The sequence below is a fragment of the Haematobia irritans genome, chromosome 5, assembly GCF_050003625.1.
Source record: "Haematobia irritans isolate KBUSLIRL chromosome 5, ASM5000362v1, whole genome shotgun sequence".
Lineage (NCBI taxonomy): Eukaryota > Metazoa > Arthropoda > Insecta > Diptera > Muscidae > Haematobia > Haematobia irritans.
Genome location: NC_134401.1, coordinates 43292734 through 43317070, shown reverse-complemented (window position 1 = coordinate 43317070; position 24337 = coordinate 43292734). Strand labels below are relative to the sequence as shown.

At 29.5% G+C, this 24337-nt stretch overlaps 1 protein-coding gene across 3 annotated transcripts; it reads left to right on the top strand.

Annotated features, from left to right (window-relative positions):
• The first annotated feature begins 1353 nt into the window (after nucleotides 1-1353).
• Nucleotides 1354-23513, top strand: Letm1 (Leucine zipper and EF-hand containing transmembrane protein 1). Of its 3 annotated transcripts, none has more exons than XM_075313473.1 (6): nucleotides 1354-1498; nucleotides 1974-2193; nucleotides 13910-15882; nucleotides 15959-16063; nucleotides 16129-16440; nucleotides 22405-23513. In XM_075313473.1, exons 2-6 carry the CDS (start codon nucleotides 2124-2126, stop codon nucleotides 22558-22560), a joined length of 2616 nt encoding a protein of 871 aa, XP_075169588.1. In that variant the 5' UTR covers nucleotides 1354-1498; nucleotides 1974-2123; the 3' UTR covers nucleotides 22561-23513. The 3 variants fall into 3 exon arrangements, with proteins under 3 accessions (XP_075169588.1, XP_075169589.1, XP_075169590.1); XM_075313474.1 differs by having other exon boundaries at nucleotides 1473-1583; XM_075313475.1 differs by lacking the exon at nucleotides 1354-1498 and adding an exon at nucleotides 1605-1755.
• Nucleotides 23514-24337: the final 824 nt, after the last annotated feature.

Genomic DNA, 24337 nt, shown 5'->3' with positions numbered 1-24337 from the left:
TACAAACACCGACATTCCGTCCGGAATAACTGATAGTCTGTAAAGCGCATAAGATTCTTTACAAACACCGACATTCCGTCCGGAATAACTGATAATCTGTAATGCGCTTTACAGACTATCAGTTATTCCGGAAGGAATGTCGGTGTTTGTAAAGAATCTTACAGTGTGTCGGATCGATACGACTTGTCGGCGATGGCTAAATAATCGGTAAATGTGTTATCGATCCCATAAACATGCAGCAGTATCGATTATGACTTCGGACTTAGCTTATAATGTGCACAATGTATGGAATATGTTCGACACGAGCACTGTCGTCCGGAATAAGTGATAGTCTGTAAAGCGCATAATGCGCATTAAAGACTATCAGTTATTCCGGACGGAATGTCGGTGTTTGTAAAGAATCTTACAATGTGTCGGATCGATACGACTTGTCGGCGATGACTAAATAATCGGTAAATGTGTTATCGATCCCATAAACATGCACCAGTATCGATTAAGCCTTCGGACTTAACTTATATTGTGCACAACATATGGGATATGTTCGACACGAGCACTGTTGTCCGGAATAACTGATAGTCTCTAAAGCGCATTAAAGGTTATCAGTTATTCTTTACAAACATCGACTTTCCGTGGTGCATAACTTATAGTCTGTAAAGCGCATAAACAATCGGTAAATGTGTTATCGATCCCATAAACATGCAGCAGTATCGATTATGTCTTCGGACTTAACTTATAGTGTGTAAATATAACCATAGCGATAGGCGGTAGGCGAAACATTTTTGCCGCAACGGCAAATACAATAAGCTTGACGGCGAATAGTTCCCTTTTTCACGTTTCCTAGCGTTTTTGTTGTCAATACAGCACGCTTTGACAATATTAAACAATGAAGTTGAATAAAAACATACAATGGCTTGTTATTTGTTGAGTTATTTCAAGAAAAAATAATCTACACGTGTCCAGGCAACAGCAATTCCTAGTGGTGAGTTAAAAAAAATTGATAAGCGATGGCAACACTATACCAGTTTTCGCCAAGGAGTTAGAATAAGTTTTAATTTAGCGACACGCCGCTAGCCGTCACGGTATTCCGTCGCGGATTTTGGGCTTCCCATAAGAAATACACGTAAATAAGTGTTCGCCTACCGCCTATCGCTATGGTTATATTTACACACATAATGTGGCCAATATATGGGATATGTTCGACACGAAATCTGTCGTCCGGATAACCTTATAGTCTGCAAGGCGCATAAAATTCAAACAAAAATGAAACAAACAAACCAATTACCATATGTCTATTATTTACACAATCTTTGGAGCCCATAAAAACGCAATATTGCGACACCCCATAATCGTCGACAATAGTGATAAAGTTATTAAGTAGACCACACTGCCAACAAAACGTCAGTTAATGTGACAGTTAAGTAAAACAACAATAACAACAATTATCGCAGAATAATTATAATCGGACGTACGTCGTTGATGAAGAAAAAGTGTTGAAAGTGTAAGGAAAATTGGTGAAGATTTAATAAGTGTCTTGAAAGTACAAGTTAATAAAAGCAAATGCGATAACCTTTGAATATTATCAAGTAACCAAGGCATCTTGCATAGAATCCCTCAACTATTATTGTCTATACAAATCACACGAAATTACGTCGGAAAAAGTGAAAATATTTCATGAAAGGGCCCAGCGTGTACCGCCCGGAGCCAATTTGCAAGAAACAGCAACAAATAATCTATGCAATTTCCAAATGTTATTGTGTAATACATACGCTCTTAATCAGCTAAACGCGGTTGTGTAGTTCAATAAAGAGATTAACAAAAAGCATACGATACGATAGAAAAAAATCATATCGTGGTATAATACCACAAAAAGCAGATGAAATTCTAATGCTAAATTATGTCGTATTAGTTCTATTGGCCATAGAAACGAGACACTCATGTTTTGTTTTCTATTCCTTATTTTATTTTGTTTTTAGCCACTCCGCCGTGTTACGTTCCGTTGCCCCTTCAACCAACTAGAATCAATAACAAAATTTATACCCAAGATTTAGGATAGGAAAGTTTTCACAACAAAAGTTCAACGTACAACTACAAGACGGCCGCCGCAAAACGTGAAAAGCCCCAAAATGAATGCCTTTGTACGTAGTTACAAGAAATATGGCTTAAATACGCAGATGGTATTGCCTTCAAAGAAATGTAAGTATAACGAAAATTTCCCAATGCATCTATGTAACAAATGCATTCTTCTATTTCTTGGCCACTTTCGTATTCTTGGTTAAATATGTGTCAAAGCCAACCAATGGTGGTCCAAATGCAGCAATGACGTGATTTCAATTGTAAAGAAAACAGGGTTGCCAGATTTTTCTTTGTAAATAATTGCCATTGTTTTTTGTTCCTTCTTTTCGTTGGGGCTGTTTGGGGGTGGTCAGAAAACAATCGAAAGTGAAATGAATGCCACTAAATAAACAAACAACAACAAAAAACAAAGAAATCGTAAAAATCTGTAATTATTATACACCTGATCAATTTATGTATATTAGTTGAAATACCAACTAAAAACACAGACTTGCATATAAATTACGATTAGGTGCTAATATGTCATTAAACTGATATTCAGATTACATTTTGTATAAGAAAATTTTACTACAATACAAGAAAATACAAAATAACAAATTTGTTGAAATTCAATTTCTACATAATTTTGTCAAAACTTTCTTTATGAAATTTTACCAAATTTAATTTCTATAGGAAATTTAGTTAAAATTTCATTTCTATAGAAAACTTTGTCAAAATGTCATTTCTATAGGAAATTTTGTAAAAATTTCATTTCTATAGGAAATTTAGTCAAAATTTCATTTTTTTAGGAAATTTTGTTAAAATTTCATATCTGTCAAATTTTGTCAAAATTTCATTTCTATAGGAAATTTTGTGAAAATTTCTTTTTTATAGGAAACTTTGTCAAAATTTCTTTTCTATTGGAAATTTTAGTCAAAATTTCATTTCTATAGAAAATTATGTCAAAATTTCATTTCCATACGAAATTTTGGCAAAATTTCATTTTGATATGAATTTTTTTTTCAAAATTTCATTTCTGTAGGAAATTTAGTCAAAATTTCATTTCTATAGGAAATTTTGTAAAAATTTCATTTCTATAGGAAATTTTGTCAAAATTTCATTTCTGTAGGAAATTTTGTCAAAATTTCATTTCTATAGGAAATTTTGTAAAAATTTCATTTCTATAGGAAATTTCGTCAAAATTTCTTTTCTATTGGAAATTTTGTCAAAATTTCTTTGCGATAGGAAAATTTAGTCAAAATTTCATTTCTATAGGAAATTATGTCAAAATTTCATTTCCATACAAAATTTTGACAAAATTTCATTTCTATAGGAAATTTTGTAAAAATTTAGTTTCTAAAGGAAATTTTGTAAAAACTTCATTTCTATAGGAAATTTTGTAAAAACTTCATTTCTATAGGAAATTTAGTCGAAATTTCATTTCTACAGGAAATTTTGTCAAAATTTTATTTCTTTAGGAAATTTTGCCTAGATTTTATTTCTTTAGGAAACTTTGTCAAAATTCTATAGAAATTTTTGTTCAAATTTCATTTTATAGGAAATTTTGTCAAAATTTATTTTCTATAGGAAATTTAGTCGAAATTTCATTTCTATAGGAAATTTTGTCATAATTTCATTTCTATGGGAAATTCAGTCAAAGTTTTATTTCTATAGTAAATTATTATTGTTGTTGTTTTGATCTCAGCTTAAAGCCATGCATTGACTAAACTACAAGTGTAGCTTAACCAACAGAGGAAAAGTATGCTTGTCAAATTTATTTGGGCAAAGCCCTATAGACTGCAAGATGGTTGGATGTACAGCTGTTTCGGAATTACCACATTCCTCATCAGCATCCTCTACTTGCAGCAAAACTATCAACCAATTATCAGAATAAATTCGGGTAATTCACTCAACCCAACGTGAACTACACTTGAACCTCCCGAAAAAGGGTTTGATAGTCGGCTACTGCCTAAACCTTTTTCGGGAGGTTCAAGTAGGAAATTTTGTCAAAATTTCATTTCTATAAGAAATTTTGTCAAAATTTCATTTCTATAGGAAATTTTGTTAAAATTTCTTTTCTATAGGAAATTTTGTCAACATTTCTTTGCTATAGAAAATTTTTTTCAAATTTAATTTTATAGGAAATTTTGTCAAAATTTCATTTCTATAGGAAATTTAGTCAAAATTTCATTTCTATACGAAATTTAGTCAAAATTTCATTTCTATGGGAAATTTAGTCAATGTTTTATTTCTATAGTAAATTTTGTCAAAATTTCATTTCGATAGTAAATTTTGTCAAAATTTCATTTCGATAGAAATTTTGTCAAAATTTCATTTCGATAGGAAATTTTGTCAAAATTTCATTTCTATAGAAAATTTTTTGTCAAAATTTCAATTCTATAGGAAATTTTGTTAACATTTCATTTCTATAGGAAATTTTACCCAATTTTTATATTGTTCAATTTTTATTTCTATAGGAAATTTTGCAAAAATTTATTATTGAGAAAATGCTTTACCAGTTATTAAAATACTAAAATGCTACCTTAAATACGAGTATGTATATATGGCGTCAGTCTGTCTTCAATGTACCATGAATGTAAATATTGGTTCAATTCTCGAATTTTCATATAGAATAGAATAACGTTAGATAAAGCATGTGTAAGTTCTAGTTATGTTTTTCGCTTTTCGCAGATTCAATTTTAATTTTTTTTGCTTTGTAGTCAAATGCATTTGTTGAAAATAGGTCAGTTGGCATTATATAAATATACGGCTTTAATTAATTCCCTTTAAACCCTATCGAAAATGTTGTAATTTTCCTTTCATAGTACCCATTTCACATTGTCTTTTTAAAGAGCATTAACATGAAATGACCAAGAATGTAACCTTCAATAAGGCCAAATATAATTGATCACACGAAACAAGAAAATTAGAATTCTGTGCAATAATGACGAAACTTTCATAGAATGTTTGTTTCGACATTTCTTATCTAAAAAATCGAATTGTTCGATAATATAATCATTGAATTTCAATAAAAGAAGTAATTTCCTATAGAAATGAAATTTTGGCAAACTAATCTTATAGAAAGATTTTAAAAAATTTTCCTAGAAATGAAATTTTGTTGAAATTTCTTATACAAATTAAATTTTATCCAAATAATGAAATGAAATCGCATCAAAATTTCCTAGAAAAATGAAATTGGATCAACATTTCCTAAAGAAATGAAATTTAGTCGGCTAATCCTAAAAAAATGAAATTTTGAAAAATTGTTTATGTGGAAATGATTTTTGAATAAAGCTTTTATATAGAAATAAAATTTTGACAATTTTTTTTGATCGAAATGGAATTTTGACAAAATTTCCTAAAGAAATGAAATTTTGACAAAGTTTCCTATAAAATTAAATTTCGACAAAATTTCCTATAGCAAAGAAAAAAAATTTTATAGCAAAGACAAAATTTTCATTTAGAATTGAAATTTCGACAAAATTTCCTAAAGAAATGAAATTTTAACAAAATTTCCTAAAGAAATGAAATTTTGACAAAATTTCCTAAAGATATTAAATTTTGACAAAATTTTCTATGGAAATAAAATTTTAACAAAATTTCCTATAGAAATGAAATTTTTACAAAATTTTTATATAGAAATGAAATTTTTACAAAATTTCCTATAGAAAAGAAATTTTGACAAAATTTCCTATAGAAAATAAATTTTGACAAAATTTCCTATAGAAAAGAAATTTTGACAAAATTTCCTATAGAAAAGAAATTTTGACAAAATTTCCTATAGAAAAGAAATTTTGACAAAATTTCCTATAGAAAAGAAATTTTGACAAAATTTCTTATAGAAATGAAATTTTGACAAAATTTCCTATAGAAATGAAATTTTTACAAAATTTCCTATAGAAATGAAATTTTGACAAAATTTCCTACAGAAATGAAATTTTGACAAAATTTCCTATAGAAATGCAATTTTGACAAAATTTTTATATAAAAACTAGCGTAACCCGGCCCGCTTCGCTGCGCCTTCCGAAGCATATTTGGAGGAATATTTTGCGTTAACTTAGTCAACTATATCCTTCGTGCTGAAAACAAATTCGAAAAGATTTGAATTCTTTTAAACAAATCGGATTACTTGATTTTTCGTTTATAGGTACAAATACGGCGGGAGAGGGTGTACCTTCTTCTATATTTCTTGTGAATTTTAAATGTGGTTTGTCAAGGAAAGGTATCCTTCTCCTCAAAATATCTGAAAATTAAGCACTATATTATAACAACATACAAAGAATTACTGTTTCCCATCCAATAAATCGGAAACAGCAAAAATTGTAAAAAATTTTACCACATTAACATTTGCTAAAATGTTGGAAAATGATATTGGCTGCCAATTTCATGTCAATTTAAGTTCTTTACTAAAAAGAAGTCTGGCAGAAGCCTGTTCAAAAATCATAAAATTATGTACCGAGTTCCCATTTACGGACAACCCTCTACTTTCAATTTAAGAAAAAAAGACGGACAAAAGGGAACCTTCCCCCCACCTTCGCTCCACTCCGACCTGATATCGGACTATCACGTACCCCATATTAATTTCGTAACTACTCAATGGTCCCTATAAATTCCATCGAAGTAAATCGACAAAGTTTATTCCAATTTTCCCCTTCCCAACCATATATCGAAAATCAATATACTAATTTAAAAATCATGTATAAATTTAATCACCTCCTCCCACGTTCCCTGTAAATTTCACGTAGATCGGCGATGTTTAAATTTTGCTCTATTGTTTTAAAGGGACGTCACTTTCTCCGATACAATATCGACAAACACCGTAGTGAATAGCACCCCTAACCTTCCCTTAAAATTGTTGAAACTTTCCTTCAAGTGTGGGGCAAGGAAGGTTGCCTCTTCGTTCATAACCTTCCCCCACTGCCTATGTAAATTTCAAGGAAACTTAAGAATTGTTGTTTTTTGCAGTTTTAGAGGAGGACCTCCTTCCCGACTAAATATCGAAAAGTGATGTAGCGTATCTTTTGTAAACGTCCCAGAAAATGTCAAGCAAATTATAAGCCTAAAAGGGCGGCCTCTCTTCCGTCCAAATATTACAAAATCAGGTATCAACTATTAACATCGTATCCTCTCCCCAGTCCTCTGTAAATTTCAAGTAACTCGGTAAAGTTTAATTGTTTCTCTGTATGTACTTAAGAGAAGCGGATGTCTCCCTATGCCCTTTTATTTTTATTAAAAAATCGAGCAAATCGGGCAAAGGGGTGATCCCCCTCCCCGACCAAATATCGAAAAATATTGTAGCGGATTTTTGTCTAGATGCCAACCCTAACATTCAATGAAAATTTCAAGCAAATCGCATAATTTTGTTCCAAGTTTCAAAAAGTAGGGCAAGGGGGAGGTCCCCCTCCCCATCCACATATGAAATCATCGGGTACCCCATATTAATTCCATAACCTCGCCACATGTTCTCTGTAAATTTCAGATAATTTAGAGAATTTTAGTTTTTTCACTGTACTTAAAAAAAAGTCGAACAAAGGGGAGGCCCCCTCCGCCACCAAATATCGAAATAAAAAGTAGCGGATCTTTGTCTAGATGCTAACCCCAATCTTCAATGAAAATTTCAAGCAAATCTGTCAACTTTGGTTCAATTTTCAAAAAGTCCGACGAAGGGGAGGTCCCCCTCCGCGAACAGGTGTCAAAAAATTAGGTACCCTATTATCACCACATGAACGCCCCCTACGATCTCTGAAAGTTTCAAGTAAATCGGTTCAGCCGTTTCGGAGCCAACTCGGAACATACAAACAAACAAATAAACAAACATAGATTGAATTTTATATATATATAGATGAAATTTTGACTAAACTTGTATATAGAAATGTAAGTTTGAGAAAATTTCCTAGAGAAAAGAAATTTTGACAAAATTTCCTATAGAAATGAAGTTTTCACAAAATTTCCTATAGAAAAGAAATTTTAACAAAATTTCCTATAGAAATGAAATTTTGACAAAATTTCCTATAGAAATACAATTTTGATAAAATTTCCTATAGAAAAGAAATTTTGACAAAATTTCCTATAGAAATGAAATTTTGACAAAATTGCCTATAGAAATGAAATTTTGACAAAATTTCCTATAGAAATGAAATTTTGACAAAATTTCCTATAGAAATGATATTTGGCAAAATTTCTTATAGAAACGAAATTTTGACAAAATTTCCTATAGAAAAGAAATGTTGACAAACTTTCCTATAGAAATGAAATTTTGACAAAATTTTTATATAAAAATGAAATTTTGACTGAACTTGTATATAGAAATCAAATTTTGACAAAATTTCCTATAGAAATTAAGTTTTGACAAAATTTTTGTATAAAAATAAAATTTTGACAAAATTTCCTATAGAAACGAAATTTTGACAAAATTTTCTATAGAAAAGAAATTTTGACAAAATTTCCTATAGAAATGAAATTTTGACAAAATTTCCTATAGAAAAGAAGTTTTGACAAAATTTTCTATAGAAAATAGATTTTGACAAAATTTCCTATAGAAATGAAATTTTGCAAAATTTCCTATAGAAATGAAATTTTGACAAAATTTCCTATAGAAATGAAATTTTGACAAAATTTCCTATAGAAAATAAATTTTGATAAAATTCCTATAGAAATGAAATTTTAAAGAAATTTCCTATAGAAATGAAATTTTAACAAAATTTCTTATAGAAATGAAATTTTGACAAAATTTCCTATAGAAATGAAATTTTGACAAAATTTCCTATACAAATGAAATTTTGATAAAATTTCCTATAGAAATGAAATTGTGACAAAATTTTTTATAGAAATGAAAATTTAACAAAATTTCCTATAGAAATGAAATTTTGACATAATTTCCTATAGAAAAGAAATTTTGAAAAAATTTCCTATAGAAAAGAAATTTTGACATAATTTCCTATAGAAAAGAAATTTTGACAAAATTTTTATATAAAAATGAAATTTTGAGAAAATTTTTATATAAAAATGAAATTTTGACAAAATTTCCTATAGAAATGAAATTTTAACAAAATTTCCTATAGAAATGAAATTTTAACAAAATTTCCTATAGAAATGAAATTTTGACAAAATTTCCTATAGAAATGAAATTTTGACAAAATTTCCTATAGAAATGAAATGTTGACAAAATTTCTTATAGAAATGAAATTTTGACAAAATTTCTTATAGAAATGAAATTTTGACAAAATTTCCTATAGAAATTAAATTTGGCAAAATTTCTTATAGAAATGAAATTTGGCAAAATTTCTTATAGAAATGAAATTTTGACAAAATTTTTATATAAAAATGAAATTTTGACTAAACTTGTATATAGAAATGAAATTTTGACAAAATTTCCTATAGAAATGAAATTTTGACAAAATTTCCTATAGAAAATAAATTTTGATAAAATTCCTATAGAAATGAAATTTTAACAAAATTTCTTATAGAAATGAAATTTTGACAAAATTTCCTATAGAAATGAAATTTTGACAAAATTTCCTATAGAAATGAAATTTTGACAAAATTGCCTATAGAAATGAAATTTTGACAAAATTTCCTATAGAAATGAAATTTTGACAAAATTTCCTATAGAAATGATATTTGGCAAAATTTCTTATAGAAACGAAATTTTGACAAAATTTCCTATAGAAAAGAAATGTTGACAAACTTTCCTATAGAAATGAAATTTTGACAAAATTTTTATATAAAAATGAAATTTTGACTGAACTTGTATATAGAAATCAAATTTTGACAAAATTTCCTATAGAAATTAAGTTTTGACAAAATTTTTGTATAAAAATAAAATTTTGACAAAATTTCCTATAGAAACGAAATTTTGACAAAATTTTCTATAGAAAAGAAATTTTAACAAAATTTCCTATAGAAATGAAATTTTGACAAAATTTCCTATAGAAAAGAAGTTTTGACAAAATTTCCTATAGAAAATAGATTTTGACAAAATTTCCTATAGAAATGAAATTTTCACAAAATTTCCTATAGAAATGAAATTTTGACAAAATTTCCTATAGAAATGAAATTTTGACAAAATTTCCTATAGAAAATAAATTTTGATAAAATTCCTATAGAAATGAAATTTTAAAGAAATTTCCTATAGAAATGAAATTTTAACAAAATTTCTTATAGAAATGAAATTTTGACAAAATTTCCTATAGAAATGAAATTTTGACAAAATTTCCTATACAAATGAAATTTTGATAAAATTTCCTATAGAAATGAAATTGTGACAAAATTTTTTATAGAAATGAAAATTTAACAAAATTTCCTATAGAAATGAAATTTTGACATAATTTCCTATAGAAAAGAAATTTTGAAAAAATTTCCTATAGAAAAGAAATTTTGACATAATTTCCTATAGAAAAGAAATTTTGACAAAATTTTTATATAAAAATGAAATTTTGAGAAAATTTTTATATAAAAATGAAATTTTGACAAAATTTCCTATAGAAATGAAATTTTAACAAAATTTCCTATAGAAATGAAATTTTAACAAAATTTCCTATAGAAATGAAATTTTGACAAAATTTCCTATAGAAATGAAATTTTGACAAAATTTCCTATAGAAATGAAATGTTGACAAAATTTCTTATAGAAATGAAATTTTGACAAAATTTCTTATAGAAATGAAATTTTGACAAAATTTCCTATAGAAATTAAATTTGGCAAAATTTCTTATAGAAATGAAATTTGGCAAAATTTCTTATAGAAATGAAATTTTGACAAAATTTTTATATAAAAATGAAATTTTGACTAAACTTGTATATAGAAATGAAATTTTGACAAAATTTCCTATAGAAATGAAATTTTGACAAAATTTCCTATAGAAAATAAATTTTGATAAAATTCCTATAGAAATGAAATTTTAAAGAAATTTCCTATAGAAATGAAATTTTAACAAAATTTCTTATAGAAATGAAATTTTGACAAAATTTCCTATAGAAATGAAATTTTGACAAAATTTCCTATACAAATGAAATTTTGATAAAATTTCCTATAGAAATGAAATTGTGACAAAATTTTTTATAGAAATGAAAATTTAACAAAATTTCCTATAGAAATGAAATTTTGACATAATTTCCTATAGAAAAGAAATTTTGAAAAAATTTCCTATAGAAAAGAAATTTTGACATAATTTCCTATAGAAAAGAAATTTTGACAAAATTTTTATATAAAAATGAAATTTTGAGAAAATTTTTATATAAAAATGAAATTTTGACAAAATTTCCTATAGAAATGAAATTTTAACAAAATTTCCTATAGAAATGAAATTTTAACAAAATTTCCTATAGAAATGAAATTTTGACAAAATTTCCTATAGAAATGAAATTTTGACAAAATTTCCTATAGAAATGAAATGTTGACAAAATTTCTTATAGAAATGAAATTTTGACAAAATTTCTTATAGAAATGAAATTTTGACAAAATTTCCTATAGAAATTAAATTTGGCAAAATTTCTTATAGAAATGAAATTTGGCAAAATTTCTTATAGAAATGAAATTTTGACAAAATTTTTATATAAAAATGAAATTTTGACTAAACTTGTATATAGAAATGAAATTTTTACAAAATTTCCTATAGAAATGAAATTTTGACAAAATTTCCTATAGAAAATAAATTTTGATAAAATTCCTATAGAAATGAAATTTTAAAGAAATTTCCTATAGAAATGAAATTTTAACAAAATTTCTTATAGAAATGAAATTTTGACAAAATTTCCTATAGAAATGAAATTTTGACAAAATTTCCTATACAAATGAAATTTTGATAAAATTTCCTATAGAAATGAAATTGTGACAAAATTTTTTATAGAAATGAAAATTTAACAAAATTTCCTATAGAAATGAAATTTTGACATAATTTCCTATAGAAAAGAAATTTTGAAAAAATTTCCTATAGAAAAGAAATTTTGACATAATTTCCTATAGAAAAGAAATTTTGACAAAATTTTTATATAAAAATGAAATTTTGAGAAAATTTTTATATAAAAATGAAATTTTGACAAAATTTCCTATAGAAATGAAATTTTAACAAAATTTCCTATAGAAATGAAATTTTAACAAAATTTCCTATAGAAATGAAATTTTGACAAAATTTCCTATAGAAATGAAATTTTGACAAAATTTCCTATAGAAATGAAATGTTGACAAAATTTCTTATAGAAATGAAATTTTGACAAAATTTCTTATAGAAATGAAATTTTGACAAAATTTCCTATAGAAATTAAATTTGGCAAAATTTCTTATAGAAATGAAATTTGGCAAAATTTCTTATAGAAATGAAATTTTGACAAAATTTTTATATAAAAATGAAATTTTGACTAAACTTGTATATAGAAATGTAAGTTTGAGAAAATTTCCTATTGAAATGAAATTTTGACAAAATTTCCTATAGAAATGAAATTTTGACAAAATTTCCTATAGAAATGAAATTTTGACAAAATTTCCTATAGAAATGAAATTTTGACAAAATTTTTATATAGAAATGAAAGTTTGGCAAAATTTCCTGTAGAAATGAAATTTTGACATAATTTTTAAATAAAATGAAATTTTGAAATGTCTACTAAATTTTTTTTTATAGAAATGGAAGTTTTCCTAGAGAAATGAAATTTTGACAAATTTCTTATATGGAATGGAAATTTGAGAAAGTTTGCTGTAGAAATGAAATTTTTAGAAAAATTTACATAATTTCTTATTGAAATGAAATTTTGTTAAAATTTCCTACAGAAATGAAATATTGATAAAATTTCCATATAGGAATGGATTTTTGACAAAATGTCCATATACACACAAAAATTTTTTTTGATTCAATCACGAAATTAATTGATCCAATAATTTTTAATTGAAATGTCTTCAATCACAGAAATGATAGTATCAATTAAAAAATTAATTGAAGATCAATTAAAAAGTTAATTGATCCAATTAAAAAATTAATTGATACTATTATTTTTGTGATTGATTTTTGTTTCAATTAAAAAATTTGTTGAATCAATTAAATTTTTAATTGAATATTTTTTAAAACTCAATTAAAATTTTAATTGGAAAATTTTTCGTGAAATTTTTTTGTGTGTAGGAATGGAATATTGACAAAATTGAATTGAAAGCATCTGAAATGTAATATAATCAGCTTAACACAAGCTTAAATTGATTTTTGAACATTGTGGCGGTAGCAACCGCCACAGCTGGACTTAGTACTACTACCTCACGTGTGTATTTATTAGAATAGCTTGTGAGAGGACCGTGAAACTGATATGCATGATTAATGCTACAAAAGAAAATCGTAGCAAGATTTAAAAATAATAGATGATGTGCTATTTACACCTGAATTTCGGATGCTTACATCTGCTTAGAGCATATAGGTAGATTTATTTTACACTCTTCATAGAAGCTCTTTACATAAGTTATTAGATCATTAGGAATTAACACAAAATCTCTCATATATTAGTAAACCTGTTACGCTCTCTTAGTCACCTTTAATCCAATAACATCTTTATTATTCGCGTACTAGTGTATGAACGCGGCTATCAAAGATAATTTTGAACAAACAAATGATGAAAATCGTAGTGTGGAATGGCAAATGGAGGAATAAGACTCTTTGGGTCTTTTTAGTTGACTGTGTTTATTATTTGCTTATCAAGATAAAGCAAACAAATGCAAAGATAATGAAATCGAATGTATTTTCCTCATATCAACACAAAGTTAGAAAAAAACAAACAAAGCAAGATGTTGCTACTGGCACTACCAATAAAACCAATTACCAAGTATTTGATTGATTTGTATGGAATGGTAGTTTAACGTATGTGTCCTTTCTTTATTCTTGCAGATACCACTACACATAATCGTTCCCATTTCGCTCTGAAATATCGTTTGGATTCTCATGGATCTGTGGATTATATCAGTAGCCGATCGGCTCTATTGCCGGGACACTATTATTTGCCCTTGGCCGCTGGTGATTATCAAACGGCCGTTTCTGGGTATAGCTACAATTCCAGTCGACATTTCCATGTGGGCCAACGTTTGTGCGAACAGCCTTCGTCCAAAGTTGAGGTTACAGTGCAAACAATGAAGAACAAACAAAAGGAAAAGGTCGAAGAAATAATGAAGGAGGTGGCCAATGGTACTACAGCGGCAGCTGCTACACCGGGAGCTGTGGAAGTGGTCAATAATAAATTGGCAGAGACTCCACAGAAACAGCTGGCTGTGAAAAAGTCTATTAAGACTCGTATCTGGGAGGAAATAGTCCATTATTATCATGGGTTCCGTTTGCTTTTCATCGACATCAATATTTGCCGCAAACTCTTGTGGCGCGTCCTGAATGGCAAAACTCTGACTAGACGGGAAAACAAACTGCTTGTGCGTACCACATCTGATATGTTTCGTTTGATTCCTTTCTCGGTGTTCATTATTGTACCCTTCATGGAATTGTTATTGCCTGTCTTCATTAAGTTTTTCCCAGGCATGCTGCCTTCGACATTCCAAACGGCCAAGGAAAGAGAGGATAAGCTGAAACAAAATGTTCAAGTGCGTTTGGAAATGGCTAAATTCTTGCAAAAGACTTTGGATGAAATGGCCGTTCAGCATAAGGAGCACAAGAGTGAGGATGCCAAACAATTCGATGAATTCTTTCAGAAAATCAAAAATCCCACGGAATACGTGTCCAACGATGAGATAATCAAATATGCCAAGCGTTTCGAAGATGAAATTACTTTGGATTCGTTGTCAAGGGATCAATTGGCTGCTTTGTGTAAAGTTCTGGAATTGAATACAGTGGGCACCACCAATCTCCTGAGATTTCAATTGCGTATGAAGCTAAGGTCTTTGGCGGCCGATGATCGTGTTATTGCCCGCGAAGGTGTTAACTCTTTGGATTTGTGGGAATTACAACAGGCTTGCAAGGCGAGAGGTATGCGAGCCTATGGTCTGACCCAAGAGAAAATGCGTACACAGCTACAGGAATGGATTGATTTGTCACTGAATGAAAAAGTTCCCCCCACTTTGCTATTGCTGTCACGCACAATGCTTATCTCTGACGATAGCATAACCACCGATAAGCTCAAGGAAACTATACGTGTTTTGCCAGACTCATTGGCTGCCCAAACGAAGGCTGCCATTGGCGAACGTGAGGGTAAAATCGATAATAAAACCAAAATTGAAATCATCAAAGAAGAGGAACGTAAAATCAAAGAAGAACGTGAGGAGGAACGTGAAGAGGCCAAAGCCAAGGCTGCCGAACAGGTATTGGAAATTGCCGATAAGGCTCCAATTATTGATGTCACAAAAGATCCAGCAACATTTGATGCTGCCCAAGTTATTAGGGATTCTGCTAAACCCATAATAACTGTGTTGTCGGCTGCCGAAGAATTGGCTGCCCAAAAGGTTGCTAGCAAAGCAGCCTCTGATGAGGAGAAAACTCTTACATCCAAAGATGTGGAATTGCTTAGTGAGGCTTTGAAATCGCTATCGAGTGACAAGAAAATGGTGGTCGAAAAAGAAACCATTAAAGATCTCAAAGAAGAATTGGAAGAATACAAAGAAGATGTGGAGGAATTGCGTGAGGTTCGTCAGGTGGTCCAGGAGCCCGTTCATGAGAGTAGAGCTGCCAAAATGCTATTCAAGAAGGTTAATAGCATGATTGGTCAATTGGATAAGGTATTGGATGATTTGGAAAAGAAACAAAAAGCTACCACAATTCCCACAGACATTAGCCCTGAGGAGCAACGTAGAATTGAGCAGGAGGCTAGATCTAGAGAACAAGATATTGTGCAAATTGAAGATTTGGTGCAGACCATCAAAAAGGTATAGTAAATAGAAATATCGCATAATATTCAAAATTGAAAAAATTTACTCTGATTTTTTTTGTCCTATTTTCCAGTTAAAACAAACTTCTGATGAGTCCAGACTTAAACAAATCGAAAATGTCCTTAGTAAATTGGATGCCGATAAGGATGGTGCCATTTCCGTGGATGAAGTCCTTAAGGTAAAATGGATGTTTTGTTGCAGAATTTTTTTGATTTTTAATTGACTTTCCTTCCCCCTCCCCAGGTTATTGAAGCCATTGGCCGTGAAAATGTCAAATTAGATGAAAAACAATTGGAAGAATTGATTTCTTTGTTGGACAAAGAGCAAGTTATTGAAACCCAAGACAAAATCGAAAAAGCCTTGGCCAAAAGCATTAAAGAAGCCGATAGCGTTAAGAGAGTAGCCGAAGAAATTGTTGAGGCTGAAGTTGCGGCCGCAGCTGCCAGGGCTAAGAATAATCCCTTAACAGAGGATCTAATTGATTGTGCCAATGTGGTTAAGGAGAATGCTTTAGATCTGGATGCCTTGGATAAGAAAAATGTTCTCAAAACCGAGGTATGTACCTAACTGGGTATTTTTGAACAAATTTTCTATAGAAATACAATTTTGAAAAAATGTTCTATAGAAATAAAATTTTGACACAATTTTCGATAGAAATACAATTTTGGCAAAATTTTCGATAAAAATTAAATTTTGACAAAATTTTCGATAAAAATTAAATTTTGACAACATTTTCTATAAAAATTAAATTTTGGCAAAATTTTCTATAAAAATTAAATTTTTGCAAAATTTTCTATAAAAATTAAATTTTGACCAAATTTTCTATAGAAATAAAATTTTGACAAAATTTTCGATAGATATAAAATTTTGACAAAATTTTCTATTGAAATAAAATTTGGAAAACATTTTCTTTAGAAATGAAATTTTAACAAAATTTTCTATAGAAATAAAATTTTGACAATATTTTCTATAGAAATGAAATTTTAATAAAATTTCCTATAGAAATAAAATTTTGGCAAAATTTTCTATAAAAATTAAATTTTGGTAACATTTTCTATAAAAAGTAAATTTTGGCAAAATTTTCTATAAAAAGTAAATTTTGGCGAAATTTTGTATAGAAATAAAATTTTGACAAAATTTTCGATAGAAATAAAATTTTGACATAATTTTCTATAGAAATAAAATTTTGAACAAATTTTCTATAGAAATAAAATTTTGAAAAAATGTTCTATAGAAATAAAATTTTGACACAATTTTCGATAGAAATACAATTTTGGCAAAATTTTCGATAAAAATTAAATTTTGACAAAATTTTCGATAAAAATTAAATTTTGACAAAATCTAGATATATAAAATTCAATCTATGTTTGTTTATTTGTTTGTTTGTTTGTATGTTTGTATGTTCCGAGTTGGCCCCGAAACGGCTGAACCGATTTACTTGAAACTTTCAGAGATCGTAGGGGGCGTTCATGTGGTGAACATAGGGTACCTCATTTTTTGACGCCTGGTCGCGGAGGGGGACCTCCCCTTTGTCGGACTTTTTGAAAATTGAACCAAAGTTGACCGATTTGCTTGAAATTTTCATTGAAGATTGGGGTTAGCATCTAGACAATGATCCGCTACTTTATATTTCGATATTGAGTGGCGGAGGGGGACCTCCCCTTTGTTCGACTTTTTTTAAAGTACATTGAAAAAAACTAAAATTCTCTAAATTATCTGAGATTTACAGAGAACATGCGGTGAGGATATGGAATTAATATGGGGTACCTGATGGTTTCATATGTTGACGGGGAGGGGGACCTCCCCCCTGATCCTACTTTTTTAAACTTGCAACAAAATTATGCGATTTGCTTGAAATTTTCATTGAATGTTGGGGTTGGCATCTAGACCAAAATCCGCTGCATTATTTTTCGATATTTGGTTGGGGAGGGGGACCACACCTTTGCCCGACTTTTTTTTAAAGTACAGTGAAAACAAAACTAAACTCCCCCGACTTAAATTTTACGGAAAAATGAGTGAGGTTATGATATTTATATCAGGTTCCTGATTTTGTAATAAAAATAAAAGGACATAGGGAGACATCCGCTTCTCTTAAGTAACTACATACAGAGAAACAATTAAATTTTACCGAGTTACTTGAAACTTACAGATGACTGGGGAGAGGTTACGATATTAATAGTTGATACCTGATTTTGTGATATCTGGACGGAAGAGAGGCCGCCCCTTTAGGCTTATAATTTGCTTGACATTTTCTAGGACGTTTACAAAAGATACGCTACATCACTATTCGATATTTGGTCGGGGAGTAGGTCCTCCTCTAAAACTGCAAAAAAAACGAAAATTCTTAAGTTTTCTTGAAATTTACGAAGGCAGTGGAGGAAGGTTATGAACGAAGGAAAGTTTCAAGAATTTTCAGGGAAGGTTAGGGGTGCTATTCACTACGGCGTTTGTCGATATTGTATCGGGGAAAGTGACGTCCCTTTAAAACAATAAGCAAAATTTAAACATCTCCGATCTACTTGAAATTTACAGGGAACGTGGGAGGAGGTGATTAAATTTATACATGATTTTTAAATTAGTATATGATTTTTCGATATCTGGTTGGGGAAGGGGAAATTTGAAATAAACTTTGTCGATTTACTTCGATTGAATTTATAGGGACCATTGAGTAGTTATAAAATTATGTTAATATATTGTACGTGATAGTCCGATATCAGGTCAGAGTGGAGCGAAGGTGGGGAGTGGGTTCCCTTTTGTCAGTTTTTTTTCTTAAATTGAAAGTAGAGGGTTGTCCGTAAATGGGAATTTTATGATTTTTGCACAGGCTTCTGCCAGACTTCTTTTTAGTAAAGAACTTAAATTTACATGAAATTGGCAGAGGATGCATCATTTTCCAACATTTTAGCAAATGTTAATGTGGTAAAATTTTTTACTTTTGCTTTTTCCGATTTATTAGATGGGAAACAGTAATTCTTTGTATGTTATTATAATATAGTGCTTAATTTTCAGATACCTTTCCTTACAAACCACACTTAAAATTCACAAGAAATGTAGAAGTTTGTCCAACTACTTCAATACAGAACATTTTTTACATATGTGTATCCGCCGTATTTGTACCTATAAACGAACGAGCAAGTAGTCCGATTTGTTTGAAACCCAGCAAAAACTAGGTAACCACATCTCATTACAAGTTACATTACCTGTCTTTACACATTGCATTACATTGCGGTGAGTTATAATGACTAACTTGTAATGGCAATAATAAATACTTCTCGGTAATTTTTGAATTGATATTCTCAAAATGTAATGCATTTGGCCGTTAATGACTTAATAAAATATAATAAATGACGGTGCCATTACTTAAAAAAAAGTATCAACTATAAATAAATAAAATAAAAGAAAACCTCAAAAAGAATATGTTATGTAACGGTAATTCTGAAGATTTTTCCGTTAAGGAATATTCTTCACGAATATTTCATAATAATTGTGTTTTAAATTAATGATATTACCATTTTAAATAAATGCTTTATTATACCTCATTCACATTACACTTTCAAAATCGACTTCACACTTTCAAAATCGACTTCAACTGCCATTTGCCTTATAAAAAGGATATATAAAATTCACTTTTAGTAGATTTCGAACATAATGTGAATCTAACTCCCTTAAACGACAACATTTATTTATATTTTAATTGTGAAAATAATTTGCCTGTAATCTTATTTAGATGATTTGTTACATTTTTGTTATACACTCCACCATAGGATGGGGGTATATTAACTTTGTCATTCCGTTTGTAACACATCGAAATATTGCTCTAAGACCCCATAAAGTATATATATGTAGGTCGGATGGTATTGTAAATGGGCCATATCGGCCCACTTTTACGTATAGCCCCCATATAAACGAACCCCCAAATTTGGTTTGCGGGGACTCTAAGAGAAGGAAATTTCATCCGATCCGGCTGAAATTTGGTACAGTCAGCATATGACCTAACAACCATGCAAAAATTGGTCCACATCGGTCCATAATTATATATAGTTCCATATAAACCGATCCTCAGATTGGCTTGCGGAGCCTCTAAGAGAAGCAAATTTCATCCGATCCGGCTGAAATTTGGTACATGGTGTTAGTGTATGGTCCCTAATAACCATGCAAAAATTGGTCGAAATCGGTCCATAATTATATATAGCCCCCATATAAACCGGTTACCAGATTTGACCTCCGGAGCCTCTTGGAAGACCAAAATTCATCCGATGCGGTTGAAATTTGGTACGTGATGTTAGTATATGTTATCCAACAACCATGCAGGAATTGGTTCATATCAGTCCATAATTAGATATAGTCCCCATATAAACCGATCCCCAGATTTGACCTCCAGTGCCTTTTGGAGAAACAAAATTCATCCGATCTGGTTGAAATTTGGTACGTGGTGGTAGTATATGATATTTAACAGCCATGCCAAAAGTGGTCCATATCAGTCCATAATCATATATAGCCTCGATCCGGAGATTGGGTTTTGGAGCCTCATGGACGAGCAAATTGCATCCGAGTCAGATGAAATTTGGTACATTGTGCTAGTATATGGCCGTTAACAACCATGCCTAACTAGGTCCATATCGGTCCTCAGATAAATCGATCCCCAATCACAAAAAATTGATCCATATAAAGTTCATAATTGTATATAGCCCCCATATAAGCGACCCCCATATTTCAATTCTGTCTCTCTACCACGTATGGACTAATTCACAATTTAGAAAACGATGTTAAGAAGTTTTACGATACCACAACCCAAGTAATTCGATTGTGGATGACAGTCTTTCGTAGAAGTTTCTACGAAATCCATCGTGGAGGGTACATAAGATTCGGCTTGGCCGAACTTACGGCCGTATATACTTGTTTATTTCTACAATATTCGTTTCTATTCAAGTAATGTTCATATTACAGCATTACTCGCCATATTTTGATTCATTGTAATCGGCTAGAGAAGTCAATATTTTCGAGATTTGGTTGCCTGAGACAATAAGTGGTTATTTTGTAAACTTTGGTATATCAACGAATAAGTGATTACATATTAGGTGATTATATGCTTTAAAAGCACTAATTATTTCATGGTCAAAGGTATGCCTGGGGAGAAGTACTTTCCTCCTAGGACATGCGTATGTAAATGTAATCCGTAGCGATGACAATTAATAAGTGGTTATTAATTTTTAAACAGGCTTACATACAAGATTACCGGGTAATGAGAGTTTTTGCTGGGAAAGAATTCAAATCTCTTCGAATTTGTTTTCAGCACGAAGGATATGGTTGACTAAGTTAGGTTAGGTTAAAGTGGCAGCCCGATTAAGATTCAGGCTCACTTAGACTATTCAGTCCATTGTGACTAAGTTAACGCAAAATGTTCCTACAAATACGCTTTGGAAGGCGCAGCGGGCCGGGTTACGCTAGTTTTCTATAAAAATTAAATTTTGGCAAAATTTTCTATAAAAATTAAATTTTTGCAAAATTTTCTATAAAAATTAAATTTTTACCAAATTTTCTATAGAAATAAAATTTTGACAAAATTTTGTATAGAAATAAAATTTTGACAAAATTTTCGATAGAAATAAAATTTTGACAAAATTTTCTATTGAAATAAAATTTGGACAACATTTTCTTTAGAAATGAAATTTTAATAAAATTTCCTATAGAAATAAAATTTTGGCAAAATTTTCTATAAAAATTAAATTTTGATAAAATTTTCTATAAAAAGTAAATTTTGGCAAAATTTTCTATAAAAATTAAATTTTGGCAAAATTTTGTATAGAAATAAAATTTTGACAAAATTTTCGATAGAAATAAAATTTTAACAAAATTTTCTATAGAAATAAAATTTTGACAATATTTTCTATAGAAATGAAATTTTAACAAAATTTTCTATAGAAATAAAATTTTGACAATATTTTCTATAGAAATGAAATTTTAATAAAATTTTAATAACATTTCCTATAGAAATAAAATTTTGACAAAATTTTCTATAGAAATAAAATTTTGGTAAAATTTTCTATACAAATAAAATTTTGGTAAAATTTTTATAGAAATAAAATTTTGTTAAAACTATAGAAATAAAATTTTGGCAAAATTTTCTATAGAAAAAAAATGTTGGCAAAATATTCTATAGAAGATTTTTAGGTTTGGTAGTTTTTTGGTAGAATTTTCTCCAAATTTTGGTAGATTATTTTTGGCTCGAGTTGCTACCGTTGTCGAAACTGTCAATCGGCCATATGTATATGCAAATATACATTTCTATATATAGCTTCCAGCAAATTTGAAGGATTTAAATGGTATCGAAAATGTAAATCTACAGAATGGTGCATGGTATAATCTAGTCGGCCCGCCCGCCTTTAGATTTTTTCTAATTGTTCATTTTCGATTTAATGAATTAATAATCTCCTCTTGATATAAGTCTTTTGGTTTGCTTTTTCTTCTTTTTAAACATAACTTTTTGATTTCATTTATTTTCTCCTTTTATTTTTCCAGACCTCAAATACATCAGATGCAGCTAAGCTAGAAGCCGCCGAAAAACAAAAAGAGAAGATTCTACCTAGTTCAACAATACAACCACCCACAATACCAACTCCACCGCCACCAACAACAAAGACTACTCAAACGAATTCAAAAGATAAAATGATATGATTTGAAGTTAAAAAGGATAAGAGTAATACGAACGAAACAAAAACTTCAACAAAAAATGGACAATAAACGTAATAATGTCAAAATAATAACCCGGAATTAAATCAAACAATATTTCGCTCCTCAAAAAAACCGGAATAACATCAAGCTCTATTTTCGTTTATTGGTACTATCATTTAATAGAATTTTTCTATGCCCAACTGGTGATAATACAAGAGGTCCTCATAATTGAACAGATGGAGAGATGGAGCGAGCGAGTAGAGTAGGGTAGAAGAGTAAAACCTCTGTTTCAATTCCTTTAAGCTTTTTTTTACATAGTAAATGTCAATTTTATGTTTTTTTTTCATAAAAAAACTACGGAACTACTTAATAGTACCTTAATGACAAAACCGTAATTTTAGTTTATCTTTTCCTGGCGCTACTGTAATCCTGTAACCTTTAATACTTCCCCTTAAGCTATTGCCATCCAATTCTAGTTTTCTTTCATTTCTGTTTTTCATTTGCAATCCAATTAAATAAATTAAGTGTTTATTATAATTTACAAAAAAAAAATAAACGAATTAACAAAAATATATTTATACACAAAATATAGAACGAAACCAAGGCTGTTTTAAGTGATTTAAAAAAGAATTTTATTTTCCCAGCATTCTTAGCGATGATTTTTCTGGATTTTCATTTCCTTTTCTTCGCAAAATATCTTTCATTTAGACTACAGCATTGAAGTATATTTTTAAAATATTTATTTAGTCAAGAAATTAAAATGTATAATAAACAATATCTATTGTAGCACAAAACAAAAAAAAAACTTGAAATGAAGATTGTAAAATGTTTGTATAAAAAAAATATGCGTACATGTGTGATGGAAAGCGATGAAAACAAAACAAAATAAAGATATTTTTTATATGTATAAAAAATGAAAATAAAAATAAATAAATTTGAAGTTTATAATTGGATAACCAACCACCCCCTTATTCATACATACATAAATACTAAATGTATATGCCACACATACATATATATTTATAGTACGCTTAAACTGATCTTTAATTAGAGAACTAATTAGGGTTAAGAATTGTTTAAAAATTTAATAATAAATATTAATCTGATTAACAAGGACAAACGAAAAAAAATCAGGATTTTATTTTCAACTGAAAGATCGATTTGTCGCTATAGACTCTAACAACACAACAAGCTAGATTATAGTGACTGTGCGGTTTACTTCGGGTTCATTTAGGCAATACCATTGTGAGATCATAGTAACCAAAAGTATCTCTTACATATATAGGAATTTTCGTAACTGAAGCCATGGTGGGGAAAAAAGCATGGACTACTATGGTGAATTCAACCGAGGTCGTAGTTCACTCCAACATGAAATTCATGAAGGTCGACCAAAATTAGTTGTTGTTTCTGAAATGATATTGCAAGATCGTCATGTGACCTATTGTGAGATTGAGACAACCTTAGGCATTAGCCAAATGTTAGGAAAGCTGACTGGAATAGGTATAGGGAATCGTTCAATATGATGATACCGGAAATACCAGAGACAAATATGAGCACTGTGCAAGATATCGAACACGCAGTGTAGAGGATTACTAAGGCCTTCAACATTTCACTGAAAGCTGCATGCCCTAATGGGAAGCCAAGGGGGGAAAATCGACCACCATGGTGGTCTACGGAGTTAGGTAATATGAGGAAATCGTGCAGGAAGCTCTTTAACAAAGCAAAGTCCACCAGAGCTCCTGTGGATTGGGACGCTTACAAGAAGAATCTGAGAGGATAC

Excerpts from the sequence above, each read along its gene's own strand:
- Letm1 (XM_075313473.1), top strand. The coding sequence starts at position 2,124 with ATGAATGCCTTTGTACGTAGTTACAAGAAATATGGCTTAAATACGCAG. Across the intron at positions 2,194-13,909 it reads GGTATTGCCTTCAAAGAAAT|ATACCACTACACATAATCGT; the intron begins GTAAGTATAACG and ends TTATTCTTGCAG. Across the intron at positions 16,441-22,404 it reads AAAATGTTCTCAAAACCGAG|ACCTCAAATACATCAGATGC; the intron begins GTATGTACCTAA and ends TTATTTTTCCAG.